Genomic DNA, 20,297 nt, shown 5'->3' with positions numbered 1-20,297 from the left:
TAATTTCTAGTATCAGTTTTATTAACTCCTGAATTATTTCTCTCATTCCAGCTGTAGTGGGATTAGCTATATAGTTTAGACTACTATAAGCCTATATGGAGATGGTAAAGTTAAAAATCACAGCTAAAAGGTTATGCAAAGGAGATAATTGGGGAGGATCCAGTTCTGATTCCGAGGCCGACCAAACTTTGACCTAGAGTAGTACCAACATTCATGGTGAACATTATAGTAAAAATAAACATAGCAGTTTTACAACTGGAGAAGGTAAATACATTTATTGCCATTTGAAACAATAAATTAATCCAAACACAACAGCCAGAAACAATTATTCAGTTGACAAAAAAACATACATATTCAATACATTATATTTATACCTGACCATTGAAGATTTCTCTTCTAATAGGCACTTCTGTAACTCATCTGCATGATTTGGTATAATTAACATAGGTGACTATTTTAAATGAGCCCTGTATCAAGGCATAAAATGAACTGTTTTTAAGGACTCGATCACTGATACATAATAATACAATGCTAAAAACAAAGTTTCAATCAATGGACTGATTTTCTTCTTTGGGCTTATAAAGATATTAATAGTCTGTTATGTTACATTATTTAAAAAAATACATGCTGTACAGACAGGGTCTTTCAAATTTAAGGGGTCTCTTTAAAGTCATATTACCCAGATCTGTACAAATCAAGACTAGCATATTTCTTTGAAAAACAAGTAAAATATACGTTCAATATCACCACTATTGTGCATCACATTTGCTACAATTCAGTTTAATGGTTAAAATTGTCACTTCTTTCCTCTATCAGTCTCAATCTAAAAAACTCCCAATATTACATGTACACTTTATGTTGAACAACATACCTTCTTATCAATCGTTTATTCAGAATCATCTAGCTTATAACATTTTTCCTCCTTTCCAGTAAGGAAAACATTTTTCAAAATTGCCTATGGCATATTTTTGGAGGGGGGCAGGGGGAGACTTATAAACTGGTAGAAAAATCAATGTAATCATTTTGGATTTTAATAGGAGCACAAAAACCATTGCACAAATCCAGTGGAGGTAAGTAATAATCTGGTCCTGGAGAAGCTTTAGAATTAAACTGAATTCTACCTTTTGGAGAGATTTCTAAATCTCAATTACCAAGTGAACTCCAAGATTACCTTTTTAAGGAAAGCACAGTGTGAAGCTTGGGAAAGCTTGCATTATTGTCAATTAACATTTTTTGAGTTTTGTGCTTTTTATACCCTGAGTAGATATCTATGAAAAAGATTTAAAGTTCATTACATGGAAGTTCTTTGGAGAAATCCAGTATTTAAGTAGAAAGAGTGCCATTACATGGTAGCCTAACCCTAACCCCAAAACAGTTATAGTTATCTCTAGTATGATAAGAGATTCTAGGACATTTTGAAGACATTGACTTGACTTCTTTTAAAGGGCAATAAGTTCTCCCTGGCAGTGATTGCAACAGTTGAAAGTTATATTTTCATATCTGGTATATGGATGGAATCGTCCAATATTTTTTTTTGTAGAAAGCAAAGTGGCTGGTGAAGACTCTGAAAATATTTCAGATGAGCTTTCTGTATAGGTAGCTGGATCTAAAATTCGCAGAATCTAGGGGAAATAAAAGCTCGGATCAGATGCAAGCAGTACATGTGTTTCAACATTAAGATAATAAAATGGCATATTGAAAAGGAATATTGCTCTAAAAGTTCTTAGCCTTATTAAACATTATGTAACTACTACTAACAATTTAATATAAAAAATGAGTGTTAAACATGAGGCAAGAAGATAAAAAGGTTCACAAATTAACAATGACTAGTTACAGTACCTTGCACCTAGAGAATGATCAATAACAAGTTAATGATTTTCCACCTTTACCTTAAAACAAACGCACAATCTCATTGGGTGCCGGGTTTGGGGGAGCAAGGTGTTTGAATAATTAAAAAAATTAAATGTGAGTTTTTAGACTATAAAGTAATTTTAAGTACAAAAGGCTTTTTTTCCCTACCCCCACTCACTTAACTGAAAAAAAAAAAAGTTAGGCAAAACTGGAATGATTCATTGGCTCAGAGAATTCTTTCCCAGAAAAGAAGTGACACATTCAGAGGTCTTAGTGAGAAACAGGAAAAATTCCCAAGTGACCACCTACTATAAACGTTTAGTATAATCAGAGAAGGTAAATGAGACAAACGTGTCTTCCTTATAATACTGTCAAAGGAGACATGAAAGGATGGCTCTTGTACCGCTGCTGACGTGGTTGCATGTCATTCTATAAATCTGTCTAAACTGATACGTGTGCAATTGGGTGACTTTGTCTCTTTTGATAGTCATATTTGCATGTGGTTTGTAAGAGTGATGACATAGACAAAGAATTCATTTTTGGTTATTATGATTGCTCAGAATCAGGCACACAGAAACTACAAAGTTTGATTTCCAGAGTTGTAGTAATTGTGTCACTACCTAGGCAATAGGACTGCCTTAAAAACAACTGTACCCTTACACATTTTATAGATGAGGAAGAAGTGACTCAAAGAGTGTGTTGACTAAGTTTCCCATTACCACTTAGCACTACAGCCGGGCCTAGAACTTGGGGCTCTTGATTTCAAGGCTGATGTTTTCCCCCTAACAACCACTGGCTCTCACAGGATCCCTTTCTAGAAGCTCAAGCGACAACAGTTCTGAAAATAACTTACTGTTTCAGCCATTTTCTCTGCTGGAGTACTACAGAATTCAAATGTGGGTGAAGCCTTTTTTGGAGTCTTAGTGCCGACATTTCCAAGGAGATGGGAATTCAGTGCTGTGGCCAATTTGTGATTTGTGGATGCTAGCTCTGCAGTGCTGTGGGGTTGTTCACTAGGGTAGTAAGTCTGCTCTCTACCCCACTGCAAAGAAACCAAGAGTTCCTCCAGTAATCTGCAACAGAAACATACACTGAATAATAAGATGACATCTTATTACGAGCCAAGTATACAAAGTATAAAAAGAAACATTTATTTGAATTTGTATAATGCTTCACTATAGAGTTCAAATAAAACAAAAGAAAAATCCAGACAAAACAGACAAACTTGGTATGGGAGGGTAGGTAAGTTAGCTGACAAAAGAAGTCTGGCTCAGATTCTGCTTACTATAGACCAGGGGTCAGCAACGTATGGCTCTTTCTGCAGGAGCCATAAAGTCAATTTTTTTTCAGGCGCTGCTACAAGGGCGCACAGTGAGCACTGTACGGCTCTCATGAAATTGCATTTTAAAAAGTGGTGTTTATGGCTCTCACGGCCAAAAAGGTTGCCGACCCCTGCTCTAGAAGGAAATGGTAATAATGATGTCTGGCATTTATATAAGCATCTCCAAGTTGTCAAGGCATATCTATATTACAACGAAGTTATGTTATATGCACATTTAACTTCTGCAAACCCAACTATATGACATTTGTGTGTGTTAGTATATGTGTGGGAAGCACAGGATGATTTAAATAGCATGGGTAATTCTACCCACTCTTCTTTTCATGCCATCTCAATGAGTGTATTCTGCAGCAGGAGGCTCACATTAAGCCTCTCATGTGTGAGCACCTTGCTTTGCTGAAGGTGATTACAGGATCTCTTTATCCTTCCTGTAGATAGTCTGCCCCATTTTGCTTATTAGGCTGGTAGAAGTAAGGAGAGGATCCACCACATTTGGCTTTCCCAGCATTCTTGGCCAGCTAGACCAGCCTTGCATGGATTCTCCTTTTGATTTAAGGCCTTTCTTAACTCATGGTGAAAAAGGAAGAAGAAATGCTTCTGTGGTAGTGTGGTCATGCCCTAGTAACACCACCTGCTGTAAGAAGCCTTTCCCCCTCTAAATACATACCTTGGCTTGGTTTATCCCTTTGAGTACAAGTCCTGGTTACAACATCTATTCTGATTAAAAGCTTAAATGGGTGTAGTGAAAAAGAGAACTGATAATTATTTCCATAGCAACCATTTCAGACCCATCTGACCTTTCCTTTAAAGACATCATACGTATTTCTAGCTATCACTGTTTAATGACACGTGCTATTGTATTTGATGAGAAATCAAAAGGATGTTCAAGAGTGATTGTGATTTAGGATTTTTACTGCACATGACTCTAGACCCCAAAGCCTTTTCAACAACCCTGTGAGGTAGATGCTGGAGGGATTATCTCTGTATTACACACAGCAAAACTGAGGCTTAGAGAGGTTTAGTCATTTAATCATGGCCATATAGTGGGTGACTGCAAGAGGCACAGTCTGAAACTGGCTCTACCACAATAGGCAATGTTTTCACAAAGTCATGTTATAACCCGGAATAGCATAATATAAAATTTTAACTCTTTAGTAACTACTAGTATCTCTACACAATATATCCATCTCCTAGCCTCCACCCATAGGGTCACATCCTTAGTCATGATTTCTTATCAAAACTATTAATTAAAACAGCCTAATTGTTCTCTGTCTCTAGTCTTTTTTTAGCCTAACCTCCACATAGCATCCCAGTTTTAATTCTTAAAGCTTAAGTCTGACCACTTCACTTCCTCACTTAAGAAACTTCAGTGGCTCTAGTGTGCCTAAGGTAAAATACAAAGCATTTAAAGCTCTTCGTAATTAGGCTTTAGTGTATCTTTACAGGCTGCTTACATTTTATTTCCCCTTAGTGAGTGACTGAATCAAAATATAAAGCTGCTTGAGGTCAGAGACTTATTAATTTTGTGTTTGTACCCTAATACCTATTAAAAACATAGCAGGTACTTAATAAATGTTGTTGAATTGAACCAAATCTATGAAACAACACCAGACTTGTAAGAATGTAAACTGGTAACTGGTAACTAACTTCTCTGAAGTCTGAAATTAAGTATTCAAAAGCATGTAAGGGACATTCCTTCTGATATTTTCTGCATCATCTCAAAAAGCTTTCTAGAGTAAGCAGGCTCAAAAGCACATTCTACATGTGTTCTCAGAGAATTTCCCAGCATGGAGATAGAAACTTCAGACACAGTGCAGACAGTTTAACAAATGAACAAATGCAGAAGAAACTTCAAAGGGAAGCCCAGGTTTGGGGAGAAAATCCACAGAGAACATAATGTAACTGTGACGTACTTCTGAGTATCAATCATTTCCTGTCGGAATTGTTCCCGTTCACTGAGGAGGTCTTGGATAGCACTCTGAGCATCGCGGCTTTGACGCTGTAAAGCTACTCTGGCATTTGTTAATTCATCAGCCATAACCCTGCAAAAGATGATATATCCCCATGAATAAAATCTTTTTTAGAAGTAAAGCAAACAACCCTCCCCCCCAAACCCTACACAACACTATTATTTTCCAATTGACAAATTAGTTTTGACATAGATGGAAATATCTTTAAAAATCTTGATTAATTTAATTTAGTTTGGTGCTTGTGGAAGGTTTCCAATAAAGTTATGTATAAGACAACAGAGGAAAAGACCACAAGTTGAATATAATGATTCCTGCAGATGTCTGACAGTCTTATTCTAGAATTATCAAATCTCAAATTTTGTTTTTTTTCCTCCCAACTAACAACCACATGAATAACAACTAAGGTCTCAAAATTCTGCTTTTTCACTGAGATCACTTAACAGTATAAAGTGAAAAGTATTTTGCAATTAATGTCTCATGCACTCTCAAAATTTAAATTTAACAAGGATTTGACAAAGAGAGACAGTAATTCTTTTCAAATGCTATTAGAAGGTAAATAAAACAAACAACAAGCTTCATTATTGTTCATTCAGCAATAAGCTTTTCAAGAGCTATAAATGAATCATGAATAGGATTTTTTTAAGTAGCTCAATGAAAATCAATGAACTTTTAGTATTTTTACAAAATCAATTATAACCTATCTTTCCCAAAAAGTCAATTCTATATTAGAATGTTTAGAATACAACTCATTTAAAAATCTCTGGTGAATTATCTTTCACAGATTTGAAACATGGGGTATTGCTTTTAAGCATTCCTTCCACACCTTTTGTGTTTGCTTTTACTGTTTGGGGGTTTGGGAAGGGGAGGGCAAATTGGATCTGAAATTACATTGTATCAGAATCTTTGTAATGAAACTTTTACTAATGTGGACCAGTACCTGCTCAGCCCAGTTAAACAGCTGGTCTGTGCTAAAGCAGAACTCAAACTGAGGGCTTCCTGGCCCCTAGGGCAGTTCTCCAGCCACAAATCTACACTCCTGTAGTTCTGTTTAAAGTATAATCCAGGTTTCTCTAGATGGCCCAAAAGCCTGGTTTTTTTTTTTGTAGTATTCTTATAATTAGAATGTTGCTATTTTTATTCTTAATATAGTGTATTTTAAGAAAATATAACACCTCATTAGTGTTTTCAGAAGAAGTAACAGCTCTCCTAGTTTTGCTATTAAGTCTGGTAAGAGTCCTCCCTTGCTATCTGAAGTCTCTAGTAAGAGAGCAAGGGGGAAAATGGTGTCTGTGGGTGGTCTTTTGCCCAGACAACCAAAGCTATACCAATCTGTACACAAGTAATTCAGGATTCTTGATTCTGGTGCAAGTTTTATAGTTCCTATTACTTCTTGATTTATTGACACTAATAGAGAAAGTACTGGGAAGCCTACTGAAAAGAGACTTAAAAAGAGTTGGTTTTCTTCTGTTCTTATTATTCTATTGTTACATGGGAAGTGAAGAACAGTTCCCTATCTGGAAATCTGTCCCTATCCTCATTTTCACAATGCAGATAATAAAACTTGAATTGCTAACCTCAGAAAATAAAATAAAAATAATAAATAAAAAATACCCTGTAACTAGGAAAAAACTAAATAAATATATGGTATTACTATAGGAGAAAGTATATCTTGTAATAGCTTTTATGTGCTGACATCCCTAAATGAAAGGTTTTAGGATAACATACTTATAAATCTTTAAATTCAAAACCTCAATATTTCTCAACAATGAATTGTTTTTATGTGTCTATGGATCAAAGGCTTGAAATATGCACAGAACTAGTGAAATGGCACAGTACCTGCTTGCTAGAAATTTACTTCGCCACACATCACACTGTATAGACATACGTTCTAACTGTTCAGAGAGCTGAGCTGTATTCCGGCCCAGGGCCTCATTTTCTAAAATAAGCTGATTTTTCTCACGAGCCAAACGTTCAAAATGATACTGCAGATCATCCCCAACAGAAGCCACTAACAACTTCTTTAATTCACGATTCACCTAGAAAAGAACATCAATAATTCAGGGTAAAGACTAATTAATTAAAATAATTAACTTTAATGAAGTAACATGGAATAGGGTTCTAAGATAAAAAATTCAGTTTGTGAAAATAGTACGGAACACAGGATTATGTTCACCAGAACAACTTAGAATATCTTACATAATGTTTTTCAACTTCAAATCTAAGCTACTCGTATACCCAGATCTGTACAGTTTTGGTATAAACTTCGAGTAAAATGGCACAAATCAACTTTTTGAGGTCAGAGATGATACCTTATTTATCATTTCTCCTAGTGCCTAGTATAGTGTACTATACATAGGGACATTTACTGAGTGAAGAAAATCACCAATATATTCTTGGTGAGAGTATTCCTTCTATCAGTACAACCCCCTAAGACTTAGGAGACAGTCTCCGAAAATTATGACTGGAAAATCTATTATCCCCTGGCATTAACATGGCAATGAGTCTCCCCAAATTTAATCACTCCCCTCTAAATGACAACCATTGAAAGTGCTATCAACTACTTTATACAGTTTTTCTATTTTTTAGTCAGGAGGCTCACAGTCTGCTATCGACAAGGGGGAAAGAGTGAATCTTTACTCAATCACAACCACAATGATTAAAATCATACATACACAAGAGTGTTCTTTAAACTCACTTTTCTCTCTAATTTCCCTAAAACACAGGTACTATTATCCTTTTGCTCACAAGGGTTCAGAGTTCAACTTTTCCTTAATTCTAGTCCATAGCAAATCAGTTAACCAGTCTGACTGATTTTTCCTCCACAATATCTCTTGCATGGTTCCATCCCCTTTTCTCTACTCTTTCTGCCACCTAGGCTAGGCCTTATCACTTCTTTCCTATTTTAACTGCCTCCTAACTCATTTCCCTGTTTCTAATTTCTTCCCCTCTCAAATCTACACAGCTGCCAAAGTGATCTTCCCAAAGCATAAGTCATCCCCCTCATCAAAAAGTCTTATGGCTCTCTGATGCCTCTATAATAAAATGCAAACACCAGGTTGTCACTTAAGGCTCTTCACAATCTGTCTTTAACATCCCTTTCTAGACCTATTACACATTTCTGTCCACTTGGATCTGGTGTTTCTGTAAGACTGGCTTCTCTTCTACCCCTGTGTGTAGCCTCCCTTCTCTGGCTGTTTTTTGCCCACTTTCTTGGTTCCCATGCCTAAGTGTGCCTTCTTCACCTCCCCTGCTTTGGTCAAACTTTGGCTCAAATGCTGCCTGCCTTACTGGTCCCAGTTCTAGCATTTGTTACTAGGTATGTACCTCCATATTTATATGTTCATGAGTGAATTTACTTCTATGTGTTTTCCTCTCATCAAAATCAACTTCCTCTAGGGCAAAGCCTACTTCATTTGTCTTTGTATTCCCAATTGTATTTTATAGAGTAGTCACATGGCAGTCATTTAATAAATGTGTGAAGATAGGATGACAAGTCCAGAGGCCACTGCCCCACAGGCCACTGCCCCACCCCTGGGCAGTGCTAGGCAAATTGAAAGACTGTGATTGGTTCCTGTAAAGTGGGGAAAGGACAAGAAGTGACATTGAAAAAAGGACTATAAAAAGTCCTGAACTTCCTCTGTCCAGGGGACTTCTCCTTTGGAACTCATCTTTGGACACTCTGTGTTGGTGAGCTAGACCGAAAGAGGAGACTTTTTCCCTGGATCCTGCGGTGGCTTGCTGGGTCAGTAGCTGGTCTTCCTTTCCTGGCTTCTGGAGAGACTGGTTCTGGAGAGGCCTTCCTTTCCTGGAGGAGGCTGTGTTGGTGGAACCCTTGCTGAAGACACCATTGGTACTCCTAGCTTAAGAGACTACCATGATACCACATGGAGATTGGGGCTTGAGAGTCCTTGTCGGGTAGTGAGCTAGACTTCTTTGAACTGAAATTATAGGGTTTTTAGCTAGGCAATATTTTCTACTTCCTTCCTACATTTCTCTCTTTTACTATATCTCTATTAAACTAAATTGTTAAGTGCAGCTAACAGACTTGTGACTTAAAGAGTTAATTTTTTTTAAAAAATCAGCGACCACAATATTACTTTAGAACTTTCATATTTAGCATAGAACCTACATTTAAATTCTTACAAATGCTTGTTGATTGACTGAAGACTGCCTTTAGCTTCCAATTGTTATGAGCTGGCCATTTTTTTAGATGCATTCTGATCTTGTTGACAATCAAGGTAGAGTTCTCCATATGGTCAATCTTGGAAACCTAACTAGGTTAAACAAAGATCTGGTAGCAGATCTGGAAACTAACATCACACCCTGCATCTTTCCACCACCACCACCACCACCACCACCATCATCATCACCATCATCATTTATACACTACTTTAAGTTGTGCAAAACATCTTAAATATATTGTCTTATTTGATCCACACAATCCTGTAAGGTAGGTGCTAATTATCATCCCTACTTTGTAAGTAGCCATTAGCTCATGTCCTCTAAGTAATTGATATATGGATATCATATGTGAGATTTGCAGGCCTCAAATATTCCTTTATTACTTATATTAGATGTCACTGATATATTTTTTCTATCTTTGGCTAAAATGCCCTTTGACATCTTACTTTAGTCTACAAAATAAGCAAGTAATAAATACTGATGGACCAGGATTCTAGAGGACCTGCTTTTCACTGGGCATTACCTTATTTTGACTGGTGTAATCCATGCTGTGGTTTAAGATTATATTGAAAAATATGAATTTCTATATGCAGAAGAGCAGCTTGTATGTTCAGTCAAGACTATATTATTATTGTGGTTGTTGCTCTCTACTGTAACTACAATAGCAAACCCCAAATTTGGGAGATTCCTTTTCTAAGTAGAAGACATTTTTCCATCAAGTAGAGTTTATTATATTCCTTTTTGGTTATTTTCCCACAGCACTAAAAGGTGAAAGCAAAACCAATTCTCAGCTTATAGGGAGGACTGAAGTGACTGCCAGATCTTGGATGAATAACAAGTATAGGAGGCTTAGCTACTCTCCTCAGCTTGGATACTTCCAAATAAAATTCACTCTCCTCCAGGCCTGCCAAGTTTCTTTAGATCCTGTACCTGATGTTGAGTTAGTCTTTGAAGGAATTCTGCTTTAAATTAGTTTGTTAAAAGTTCAAGATTTTTCCCTTTCCTTTTCCCTTTACAAAAGGTTTTGTAAGCAAATACAATTTTTCTCCTTTCCTTCCTTCAAGGTTGGCTTTAGGATGTTTATTTGTATCCAATCAGTCAATTTACCATCTTGAGATAACCACCATCTCCCAAAGTCACTAGCCATATGTCATCCTTAGATTAATTATGTTAATTAGCCCATCATAGGTTCCCTCTGACAACAGAGGGCTACCCAAGAGATAAATGTGGGTCAGACACATATTAAAAGTACAGAAATCCATCAACTAGTGTCTAATAGTATGGTCAGTTAGTACTCACTCAGAAAGATCATCTACAAATTTGGACAAATACTACTGGCCAATTAGTACTTATAATTCCTCAAGAACACTTCAAGAATAAGAGTCATCCCCCAACCCTCCCCTCCCTGCCAAAAAAAGTCTCAAAAAAAGCAAAACAAGTTTTGGCACAAACCAGCCTCAAATCACATTGCTGCCAAAAACCTCTTATCCTCACATGGTTATAGGTACTTATTTGCACACAGAGAAAGCAAGTATAGGACCTGAAGAAACTTAGAGGGCCTGGAGGATGACGAATTTTATTTGGAGTATCCAAGCTGAGAGGAATAGCTGAACTTCCCGTACCCATTATTCATCCATCCAAGACCTGTCAGTTACTCCAGTCCTCCCTGCAAGCTGAGTGTTGGCTTTGCTTTCACCTTTTAGTGGTGTAGGAAAATAAGAACATTACTATTTCTTTAATCTGATCACCTCTCTAACCCTTGGAATTGGTCTGATCAACCTATAACACTGAATCACTACTTAAATTCAAATATTTATATTTTATACAAATACTTATACAGCATCTACTATGTACAAAGCATGTGTGAATTAGCATGGCATTGTGGAGTACTAGGCTTGGAGTCAAGAGAACCTGAGTTCAAATCCTGACCTGTTACTCAATATATGCATTATTATGACCACATTCCTCAACTTATCTGAGCTTTAATCTATGTTCTAACTGTAAGTTATAGGGAGGCTGCACCTTGGCATTGTGATGTGAGGGTTGTCCTCAGACCAGCTAAATCACATGCTCCTAAAGTTGATGTATGTGTAAAGATTCTATACAGCACTAGATAAAATTCTTGCTCTCAAACTAAATGATAAAGACCCTTACAGAAATAACTATAACATAAGATAGAATGGGATAAGTACAAAGGAGAGTTCCAAAGTGCTGAGTAATTTAAGCAAAATCATTTCTAACTGAAGGGAATCAAGAAAATCCAAATTCTAGTCCTACTTCCAGAAACTTGGAGTAGGTGTGACAGGGTATATGTGTGTGTGTTTTGGAGGCAGCGGAGGGTGCTGTAATAGCATTTCTCAATGTGCAGGGAGGGAAAAAATGTCCTGTAAATACACTTCGTGTAATGTCAAGACCTTGGAGGTTTCAAGTGTAAAGAGTATTACTCCCTAAGGCTATTCTTACCTCTGTCTGTACTCGGAGCTGGTTGGAAAGCCCTTCTTTATCCTGCAGCAATCTCTTTTCAGAGTTCTTGAGCTTTTCCATTCTATTTTTTAGCTCTGACACCTCTTTTCTGGGATCTAGGACTCCATCTGCTTGACCTAAAAGCTCTCCTTTATGATGTCCCAGAGACTTAACCAGTTTGGCATTTTTGGCAGGGATATCATGGGTTATTGCAGCTTTGGGAACCAGGATCCGAACAGCTTCGACTTCTATAGCTTTGTCAGCAATAACCTTGCCCAACTGAAGCACTCCTGGGCTCAGCGATGGAATGGGTTTCTTCCGTGGGCTTCGGAGGTTGTGACAGCTTAGGGAATGAGCTCCAGAGGTAACTTCCACAGACTTATGTGGCTGCTCAGTTTCCATTCCATCTCCAGCTCCACGGATTGGTACAGAAGGAGGACTTACTATCATGTGGAAAACAAAGGAACAAGAATTTACTAATAAAATTGTTCTGCTCTGCTTTATAATTTAAAATTATTGATATTAAATAATAATTCATAGCTAGCATTGACATAGTGCTTTAAGGTTTGCAAAGTGCTTTACAAATATTATCTCATTTTATCCTCACAACAAAACTGACAGGGAGAAACTATTATTATTCTCATTTTACCAATGAGGAAACTGAGGCACAGAAAGATTAAGGGATTTCCCCACAGTCACCCAGCTAAGGAATGTATGAGGTAGGATTTGATGTCTATTTGACTTCAAGACTAAGGATCTATCTACCGCTCCACCTAAAAATATACACATTTTCTCAAAGGATTTACCTCTCATTTCATTAGATTTTTCACAAGTGAATAGTCTTTCTTCCTTTACCAATTAGTGTTATAGTAGCCACAGAAATATAAGTAAAATGTTAGCTTGTCTACCCCTAAATAGGACCAGTTTATTTTTTGTAACTTGTAGCAGTATTTGGGGGTGGTGGTGGTAAAGAAGAGAGAGTTTCTTTTATTTATTTTTTATTTTGGACTATGGGAAGAATTCAGTGTAAGAGTAAACTCTATATGTTCAATAATCACCTGCTGCAATTATAAAATTCTGCTTAACTGCCACCAGATTCATATTCCTTCAACATTATTTTTTTTCATGTCAATTCTCTATTCAAAACCTTTACTGGTTCCCCCATTACAAGAAGAAAGATATATGAATCTCAGGGGTGGGGTTCAAAGCTATCTTTCATCTGGCCCCAATCTATAATCTTTTTTTTTTTTAAACTTTTACTTTCTGTCTGGGAATACTGTGTATTGGCTCCAAGGAAGAAGAGTGGTAAGGGCTAGGCCACCCAACTCACTCCTTCCCTAAATCTATAATCTTTCAGGAAAAAAAAACAAACAACCTTATACACTAGTCAGTAAATTAAGGACACATAAAATTACTGTACAAAAGTTCCCAAATTACTGGTGGATACCATTACATTGTAAAGAACTGAATTACATGTAAATAAAACTGCAAGCATTTACCTAGATTTTTTTCTATTAAATGGGGGAAAAAAAATCAAGGTAATAATTCATTTCCTTTCTTTCTGACTTAAAAAAAAAAAATCTTTACCTTCTGTCTTAAAATCAGTACTAAGTATTGGTTCCAAGGCAGAAAAGTCTTAGAGGTTTGGCAACTAGGGCCAAATGACAAGAGTCACACAGCTAGGAAGTGACTGAAGTCACATTTGAACCTAGGACCTCCCTTCTCTAGGTGTGCCCCTCTATCCATTGAGCCACTTAGCTGCTCATCTTACTTTCAAAAACATGTCTTTTTCTCTGTCATGTCCTACTCTTCTAGGATGGCTTCCCTATTTTTTTTTTTCTTCCTAATTCTCACTCATATGTTAGGATTCAGTCCCATCTCCTTCTCTATGATATCCTTGATTGCTCCAGTCATAGTGATCTCTGACTTCTGATTTATAAAGCAAAATACTGGCTAAATTATTTTATTCTGGAACATAAACTTAGGTTTTACCACTTTATAATTTTTTCATGTCTCTTTATGAGCCTAAGCTCTCAAGGACAATACGCCTGTATCTTATGCTTCTTTTCTATCCTATACAATGTTTAATAGTCCTGAATTCATATTATATCTTTGGCAAATATCAGTTGACTGGAACTGGCTTCCTCCTTATATTTTGAAATTAACACAGGAAATAAAAAACATTCACAGATCAGATTATTCCCTTCCACCCGGTCTTAAAGTGAATAAACTAGGAAATGCTTTACTTTGTCATTCTCCTGAGAAAGAAATAACACTGATTCAATGAATAGACCACACCTGATTTTGGAATTTGGCAATGAGATAAATTAAAAAATGCCTGGGAATTTTGAGCATGTAGTTAAGCCTAGCCATTAGGTACCATATTAACTTATTCAGTAACATCCTGCTTATCTAAAGGTCAGATTTCTGATGTCAGTCATATTAAGCCCAGCCAAAAAACAAACAAACAAACAAAATCTAACACCCCCCTGCCCAAAACCTCCAACAACAACAACAAAACCCCACAGAAGCAAAATAGGAGGAATCTGAAATAGCTGTCATAAAGACTAGGCATTAAAATCAATGCATTTTCCTTGAAAGAGGATGCCCTTACATCAATATTTAAAGCATATTGTTTTTTATTTTATGCACAACTCTTAACAACCTTGGTTATCTTATTTCCCAGGCCACTAAAGATTAGGAAAAAAATTAGAAAGAGAAAAATCGCTGATGTAGGCATACTTGTGCTCAGAAAGGGACAGAAAAACTAACATATTACAGCACAATACAACAAATGATGTTCATAATGAGCCTGATTCCTCATCATCAACAGCACAACCAATAAGCATTTATTGCATATGGGATAAACACCAGGGACACAAAGACATAAGAAATAGTCCTTATGTTCAAGTTGCTTAAAATTGAATTGTGAATACAGAAGATGCATGTAGATCTCAGGTAGCCAAATGAATTGTACATAAGCAGTTCTACTATGTACTGCTTTACTCAATGTGGCTGGGGACTGTACCAGTCTCTAAATGAATATATTGATGTGTTACCCCAAAGCAAATACCTTCATTGAATGTGAAGCAAAACTTTCTAAGCATAAAAAAACTTTTAAAAACTTGAGACAGAATTGCTGTCAAACAAAAGAAAATTTACGAGAAACCTCAAAGACACAGCTATAGTAATAAAGTTTCACTGTAGCTCTATTTAATTTAGAACAGTCAAACTGATGGTGTTATAGCAAAGTCCTTCTTAATCTCCATCCAAATTCACTGTAGGAGTCCTTAAATGGTTTTTGAAATGTAAAGCCATAACAACACAGGACACTACTTAATCTTTAAAGATTTTAACATCTTTCCAAATGGAAAAAGCATCTAAAGCTGCTCTGATTCCTTGTATATCAAGTCCTAAAAATGGAATTTTTAAAATGGGCAAAAGAGCACTTTTGGGCACTAGTTTGGGAAGGATATGGATAAAGCTAATAGAACAAAGGAGAGTGAAGAGTTGAGGAAATGCCTGAAGATGGTATATGGGGGAGACTGGAAGATTGGTTGTATGATTAAATGAAATAGGAAGTTTGGAAGAGTAGTGAATTTTTTTCCGGGGGGAGATAAGTTGTTTTGAATGTTGCTGAGTCTGAGAAGTCTTTGGGATATCTAGATGTAGAAATGTTCTTGAAGAAAATGGTGATGTTGAGCTGATTTCAGTTCAGAAAAAAAGCTTAGGGACAGGCAGATTTGGGAGTCATCTGCATCAAAAGATTGTAAAGAGAGTTGAGATAGGGGCCCAAGGTAGAGCCTTAGAAGATGGCTATGGTTAGAAAAATGACGATCTAGCAAAGGCAACTGAAGGAATAATTGGAGAAGCAACAGTAGAGAGAAATATCAGGAGTCAAAGGAAAAGGATTATTCCTGAGATGTTCAGATCAAGAGCTAGACTGAGAAAAATCCACTGAGTTTGCAATAAAAAAGAACTTCAGTAATTCTGGAGAGCAGTTCTTGTAAAGGGAAGAATTAAGAAGTGGGATTGCAAGAGAGAAGTGAGCAGGTTAAGGAGAAGACTGGGGTGGAGATGGCTTCAAGGAGTTTGGCTATGAAACTGCTTCTAGGTGCAAAAGAAGGGAGATTTACTTTTCCTTCTAGTCTTTGAAACATCTTTCATTCATTCCTTAAAGAACTATTTAAAAATTCTACCTTATTTGAGGTCTTTTCTAGTTATTAAATGCCAAGTACAAAGGCATGATCCCTTCTGAACTGTAATCTATTTTATCTAATGTCCCTAAATTCTGAATGTTTTGCTTTTTATTTTAAATTATTTCAGTGTGTAACTATCTTTAGATGGCTCATTATCTCTTCTTGCATCTCTGTGTGGTGAAATCACACTTAACCCTGGAGGATCAGTTTAAATATCTCTCCGTCATGGAGCCTTCTCCAAACTCTTAGATCAAGTTTCCTTTTCTCTGAACATCTAAAATACTTCATACCTTTTTAATGGATATTAATTGTAGCATATTTATTTGTTTATCTGTCTTAACTCATGGTAGATTATAAGCTCCATAAAGGTCAAGACTATGTTACACTCATCTATTTTCTCAAATGTCTATCAAAATATTTTTGAGGTGTTCAAAAGATACTTAGTGAAATGAATTTACATTAAGAGGTTCCTGAAAAGTTATAGGCAAATATATTTACATGCACATAACATTTTTGTAAATCAATTCATAATTAAAAACCATTAGAGAAGTTTGCCCTTTAAATGGGCAACTACAAATCCTTTCATTGTGAAAAAGATCACCCCTTATCCTCTGTTTAAAAGTAATTTTCGTAGGTAGGATTGGCTTAAGTTAGGATATCTGTACCTATCTTGTATATCTGTTACTTGCTATTTACTTGTATACTTGATTTAGTCTATATCAATCTTCTATCAGAAAGGGCACATTTGAAAAATGTACTTTTATAGCATTTGACAAAACCACAGCAGACAAATATGACTTAAATCATGGTAACATTTAATACTTTATTGCCCAATCATCTAAATTACAAAATGTAGTATTATATGAACATATTACTATAAGTTCTTAAATTCTTACATTACACTAAATTCTTAAATTCTATTCTTTTTTATTATGCATGAAAAAATACTTACCTTTTACTTCAGTGCTTTCTAAGGAAGTCATTTTTCCTTATTCAAAGGACTTTACTAGAAGACTGCTGCTGAAAAATCTAGAAATGTATAAGCATAAAAGAATTAACAAAATTTAAGTTAATGCAACAACGGTCTCCTTTCATGAAATATTCTAAACTATAAACTGCCTTTACAGTGAGATTCTATGTACCCCAGTTACCTCTGATCTTTGATTTTATGTGATATAATCTCTTACACTATCTTGTACTGCTGGGCAGAAATCTGGATTATTGCTTTCATTCTGCATAGCACATGTGGCAAAACATGAACAAACTGTAGATGGAGGAAGTATGGTGAAATGGATAGAGAACTAACTGAACTTGAAACTAGGAAGAGCTAGGTCCAAGTCTTACTCCTGACATTTACTGGCTGTGTGACCCTAGACAAGTCCCTTAGTGTCTCAGTGCCCTACATAATTCTAAGATTTGCAGAGAAGGGGCAGACTTACACAAGGAAAAGAAATTTCTACCTATAGGAGTTCCTTTTATCAACTAATAGTATCAGTTTTATCTCTTTATAGAGAACTATAAGGCTAGTGGCAAAATGCTGGAGAAAATAAAGGATTAGCTTCACAAAAAGACTAAGGAGGACATAATATATGTCCTTTATTTGAAGGACTGTCAAAAAGAAGGATAATTTGTTCTGCTTAGTTCGAAAGTACAGAACAAGGCCAATCAGTGAATATCATAGGATGGCAGATTTTTGTTCAAAATAAGCAAAAACCCCATAATAATTAAAGCTGTCTGAAAACAGAACAGATTTCCTCCACAGGTTCTCTATTTTAGTAAGAGTTCAAGCAGAGACAGACTTGAATGCAACTCATATAGGATGCTACAGAAGAGGGTTGGACTAGGGTACCACTGTTTTTTTGAGTCAGAAAAGACCTTAGAAAGTTCAGTATTATCCTACGAGGCTGAGGATCAAAAAAGTTAAGTTATTCACCCAAGGAGAAGTATAGATCAAGGAATAAAGTCAAGGAACTAGCAGGTATTTTGATTCTTAATCCAATGTTCCAACACCTATGATAGTGATTTTTTTACTTCTTTCTAGTACAAGAATTTCTCTTTTAATCTAAAAAAAAAAAAATTAACAGATTTCACATGGCGGTAGTTGTACTATTAGTATTCATTTATTAAGAAAATGCAAAATGATAAAAAGCTCTAGAAATTAAATACTTTAAATACATTTATGCTTTCATAATCACAATAACATTAACTTATGTTTGAAATACAATATAGGTGATACAATAGTTCCTTTTTTTTTTTTTTTTTTTTTTTTTTTAATAAATAAAACCCTTAACTTCCGTCTTGGAGTCAATACTGTGTATTGGCTCCAAGGCAGAAGAATGGTAAGGAGAGGCAATGAGGGTCAAGTGACTTGCCCAGGGTCACACAGCTGGGAAGTATCTGAGGTCACATTTGAACCTAGGACCTCCAGTCTCTAGGCCTGACTCTCAATCCACTGAGCTACCCAGCTGCCCTTGACAACAGTTTAGAGAAAAAAAGTGTTTTTTTTTTTTTGGTTTCTTTTGTTTTTTAATGAATTAATCTATACATAAGATTCACCAGAGTTTACAGGTCAGGAATGGCTATATATAATAGTATGGGCCTTTAAAGTATCCTAAGCTCTAAAATTCTAAGACCCAGAGGCATCCTTTGCATGGAAAAACCAATCTGATGCAATATCATTACCAAATTAATGCCAATGCAGTGACTTCCAACAATGTCATCAACATTGCCACCAATGTGTTGACGCTGCACCATTTCACAATCTAAACAGGGATGTATGGGGCTTCTGCCTTGGATTAAAAAAATAATTAAATTCTTATTAATGATAACAGAATACTTAATGGTAGTTATTACTGACAGGATACACAGAAGAATCAAAAAAGTGATTCTCAGGGTCTTTGGTAAAACGAATGGCTCAGAATGGACAGACACATGTTTTTTTGTATCTGAAGGATTCCCCACATATTATAATCTCCCCTCGGTTCTAATCTTAGGGGAAGGGTGTCCAAGACTGTCTCTTCTTGGGAAAAGCATAACGTGGCCCCCGCGGAAACTTCTTTCCCGAACTTCTCACAACAAGACACCCACGAAGAATGCCAACGAAATTAGGTAATGAAAACATGAACAAGAGGCACCTAATGATGTTTTCTGGCCTCGCAGACTGGGGAAACAGGACCCCGGCCCTGCCTACACTGCCCATTCAATCCTGATTAGTAACTTATACCACTCTCCCCACAGCCCAACCACCTCTTTCATTCTCTTTATCGGAGGCGGGGGTGGGCTGTTGATCTTACCGTAGATTTCACTGGGCTGTTTCTCCCACTTTTCACTGTTTGGGCTGCACAGCCGCCCGCGGCCGGCCAGAAAAACCTAGCTTCTTTCTTCTCTGACACTTTCCGGCTTCTGGGAGATTCGCTTCCGGGTTATCTCCATCCTCTAATGGAAATATTGTTCTGGGCTTCTGTTCAAAGTGTATGTTTAAACCGAACGACAATGGCATGGGGCATCAGTCACGGAAACTAAAGGCAAATTACCTGTCAAAAGTAATAGTTGCGGGAACGTAAGTCACTCTGGTTCTTTAATAGCCTTCGTTTCCGGGTCAAAGGGACATAAAGCAAAAGCTAAGACGACAACGACTGGAGTGCGGTGTCACGTCGCCTGGAGCGACGGCGTGGAAGGGAAGGGCAAATCAAAGGAAGTGGGCAGGACCTCGACAGGTCTGATCTCAGAGAAGCCCTCGAGAAAAGGGGCGGGGCCGAAGAAGGAGATGAAACTCGTGGGCGGGGTTAGGTTGCCATAGTAACCAGCCAACTGGGAAAACGTGCAGAGCGTCTTGCGCGGTAACTGACTACTAGGTTCGCGGTACTGGAGTCCCTGACGCCATGGTGAGTGCCAGCCGGTGGCGGCGCCTTTTAGACCTCGGGTCGATGCCCCCTACCACATCCAGGTTCCCCAAGGGCTTGGGATGGGTGGGAGGGAGCCGCTCTGGTTCCATACTTCTTTTGACTGGGTCAGTATCCTCCACTTCCTATCCTCCGTTCTTTCTGAGGCTGCCAGGCTCCCTAAGACCCCTTCCCAACCCCTCCCACCTCCGCTTCCTGGGGGACGTAGAGCGGAAAGGATGACGTCATGGGGAGACTGCTTTGGTCTTTTGCTAACCTGATTATGCTGCTCTCTATGAAGTCAGCTTCCCCCAGCCTGCCCTAGCGTCACAGATGCCATGCCTCCCCTCGGTATCATCAACACTCATCACTCCAAGTTTAAGGCACACAGAATTGTGGGCCAATTTGCCCG

At 37.2% G+C, this 20,297-nt stretch overlaps 1 protein-coding gene across 1 annotated transcript; it reads right to left on the bottom strand.

The window, feature by feature from the left end:
* Positions 1-247: 247 nt before the first annotated feature.
* BLZF1 (basic leucine zipper nuclear factor 1) lies at positions 248-19,373 on the bottom strand. The gene is made up of 7 exons (XM_044672199.1): positions 19,298-19,373; positions 16,957-17,033; positions 11,806-12,248; positions 6,997-7,196; positions 5,104-5,232; positions 2,705-2,924; positions 248-1,622 (listed from the first exon to the last, which is right to left on the bottom strand). The coding sequence occupies exons 2-7, from the start codon at positions 16,985-16,987 to the stop codon at positions 1,440-1,442; spliced, it is 1,206 nt and encodes a 401-aa protein (XP_044528134.1). The 5' UTR covers positions 16,988-17,033; positions 19,298-19,373; the 3' UTR covers positions 248-1,439.
* Positions 19,374-20,297: the final 924 nt, after the last annotated feature.

Source organism: Gracilinanus agilis, chromosome 4 (assembly GCF_016433145.1).
Source record: "Gracilinanus agilis isolate LMUSP501 chromosome 4, AgileGrace, whole genome shotgun sequence".
Taxonomy (NCBI): Eukaryota; Metazoa; Chordata; class Mammalia; order Didelphimorphia; family Didelphidae; genus Gracilinanus; species Gracilinanus agilis.
This window is presented reverse-complemented; position numbering and strand designations above follow the sequence as displayed.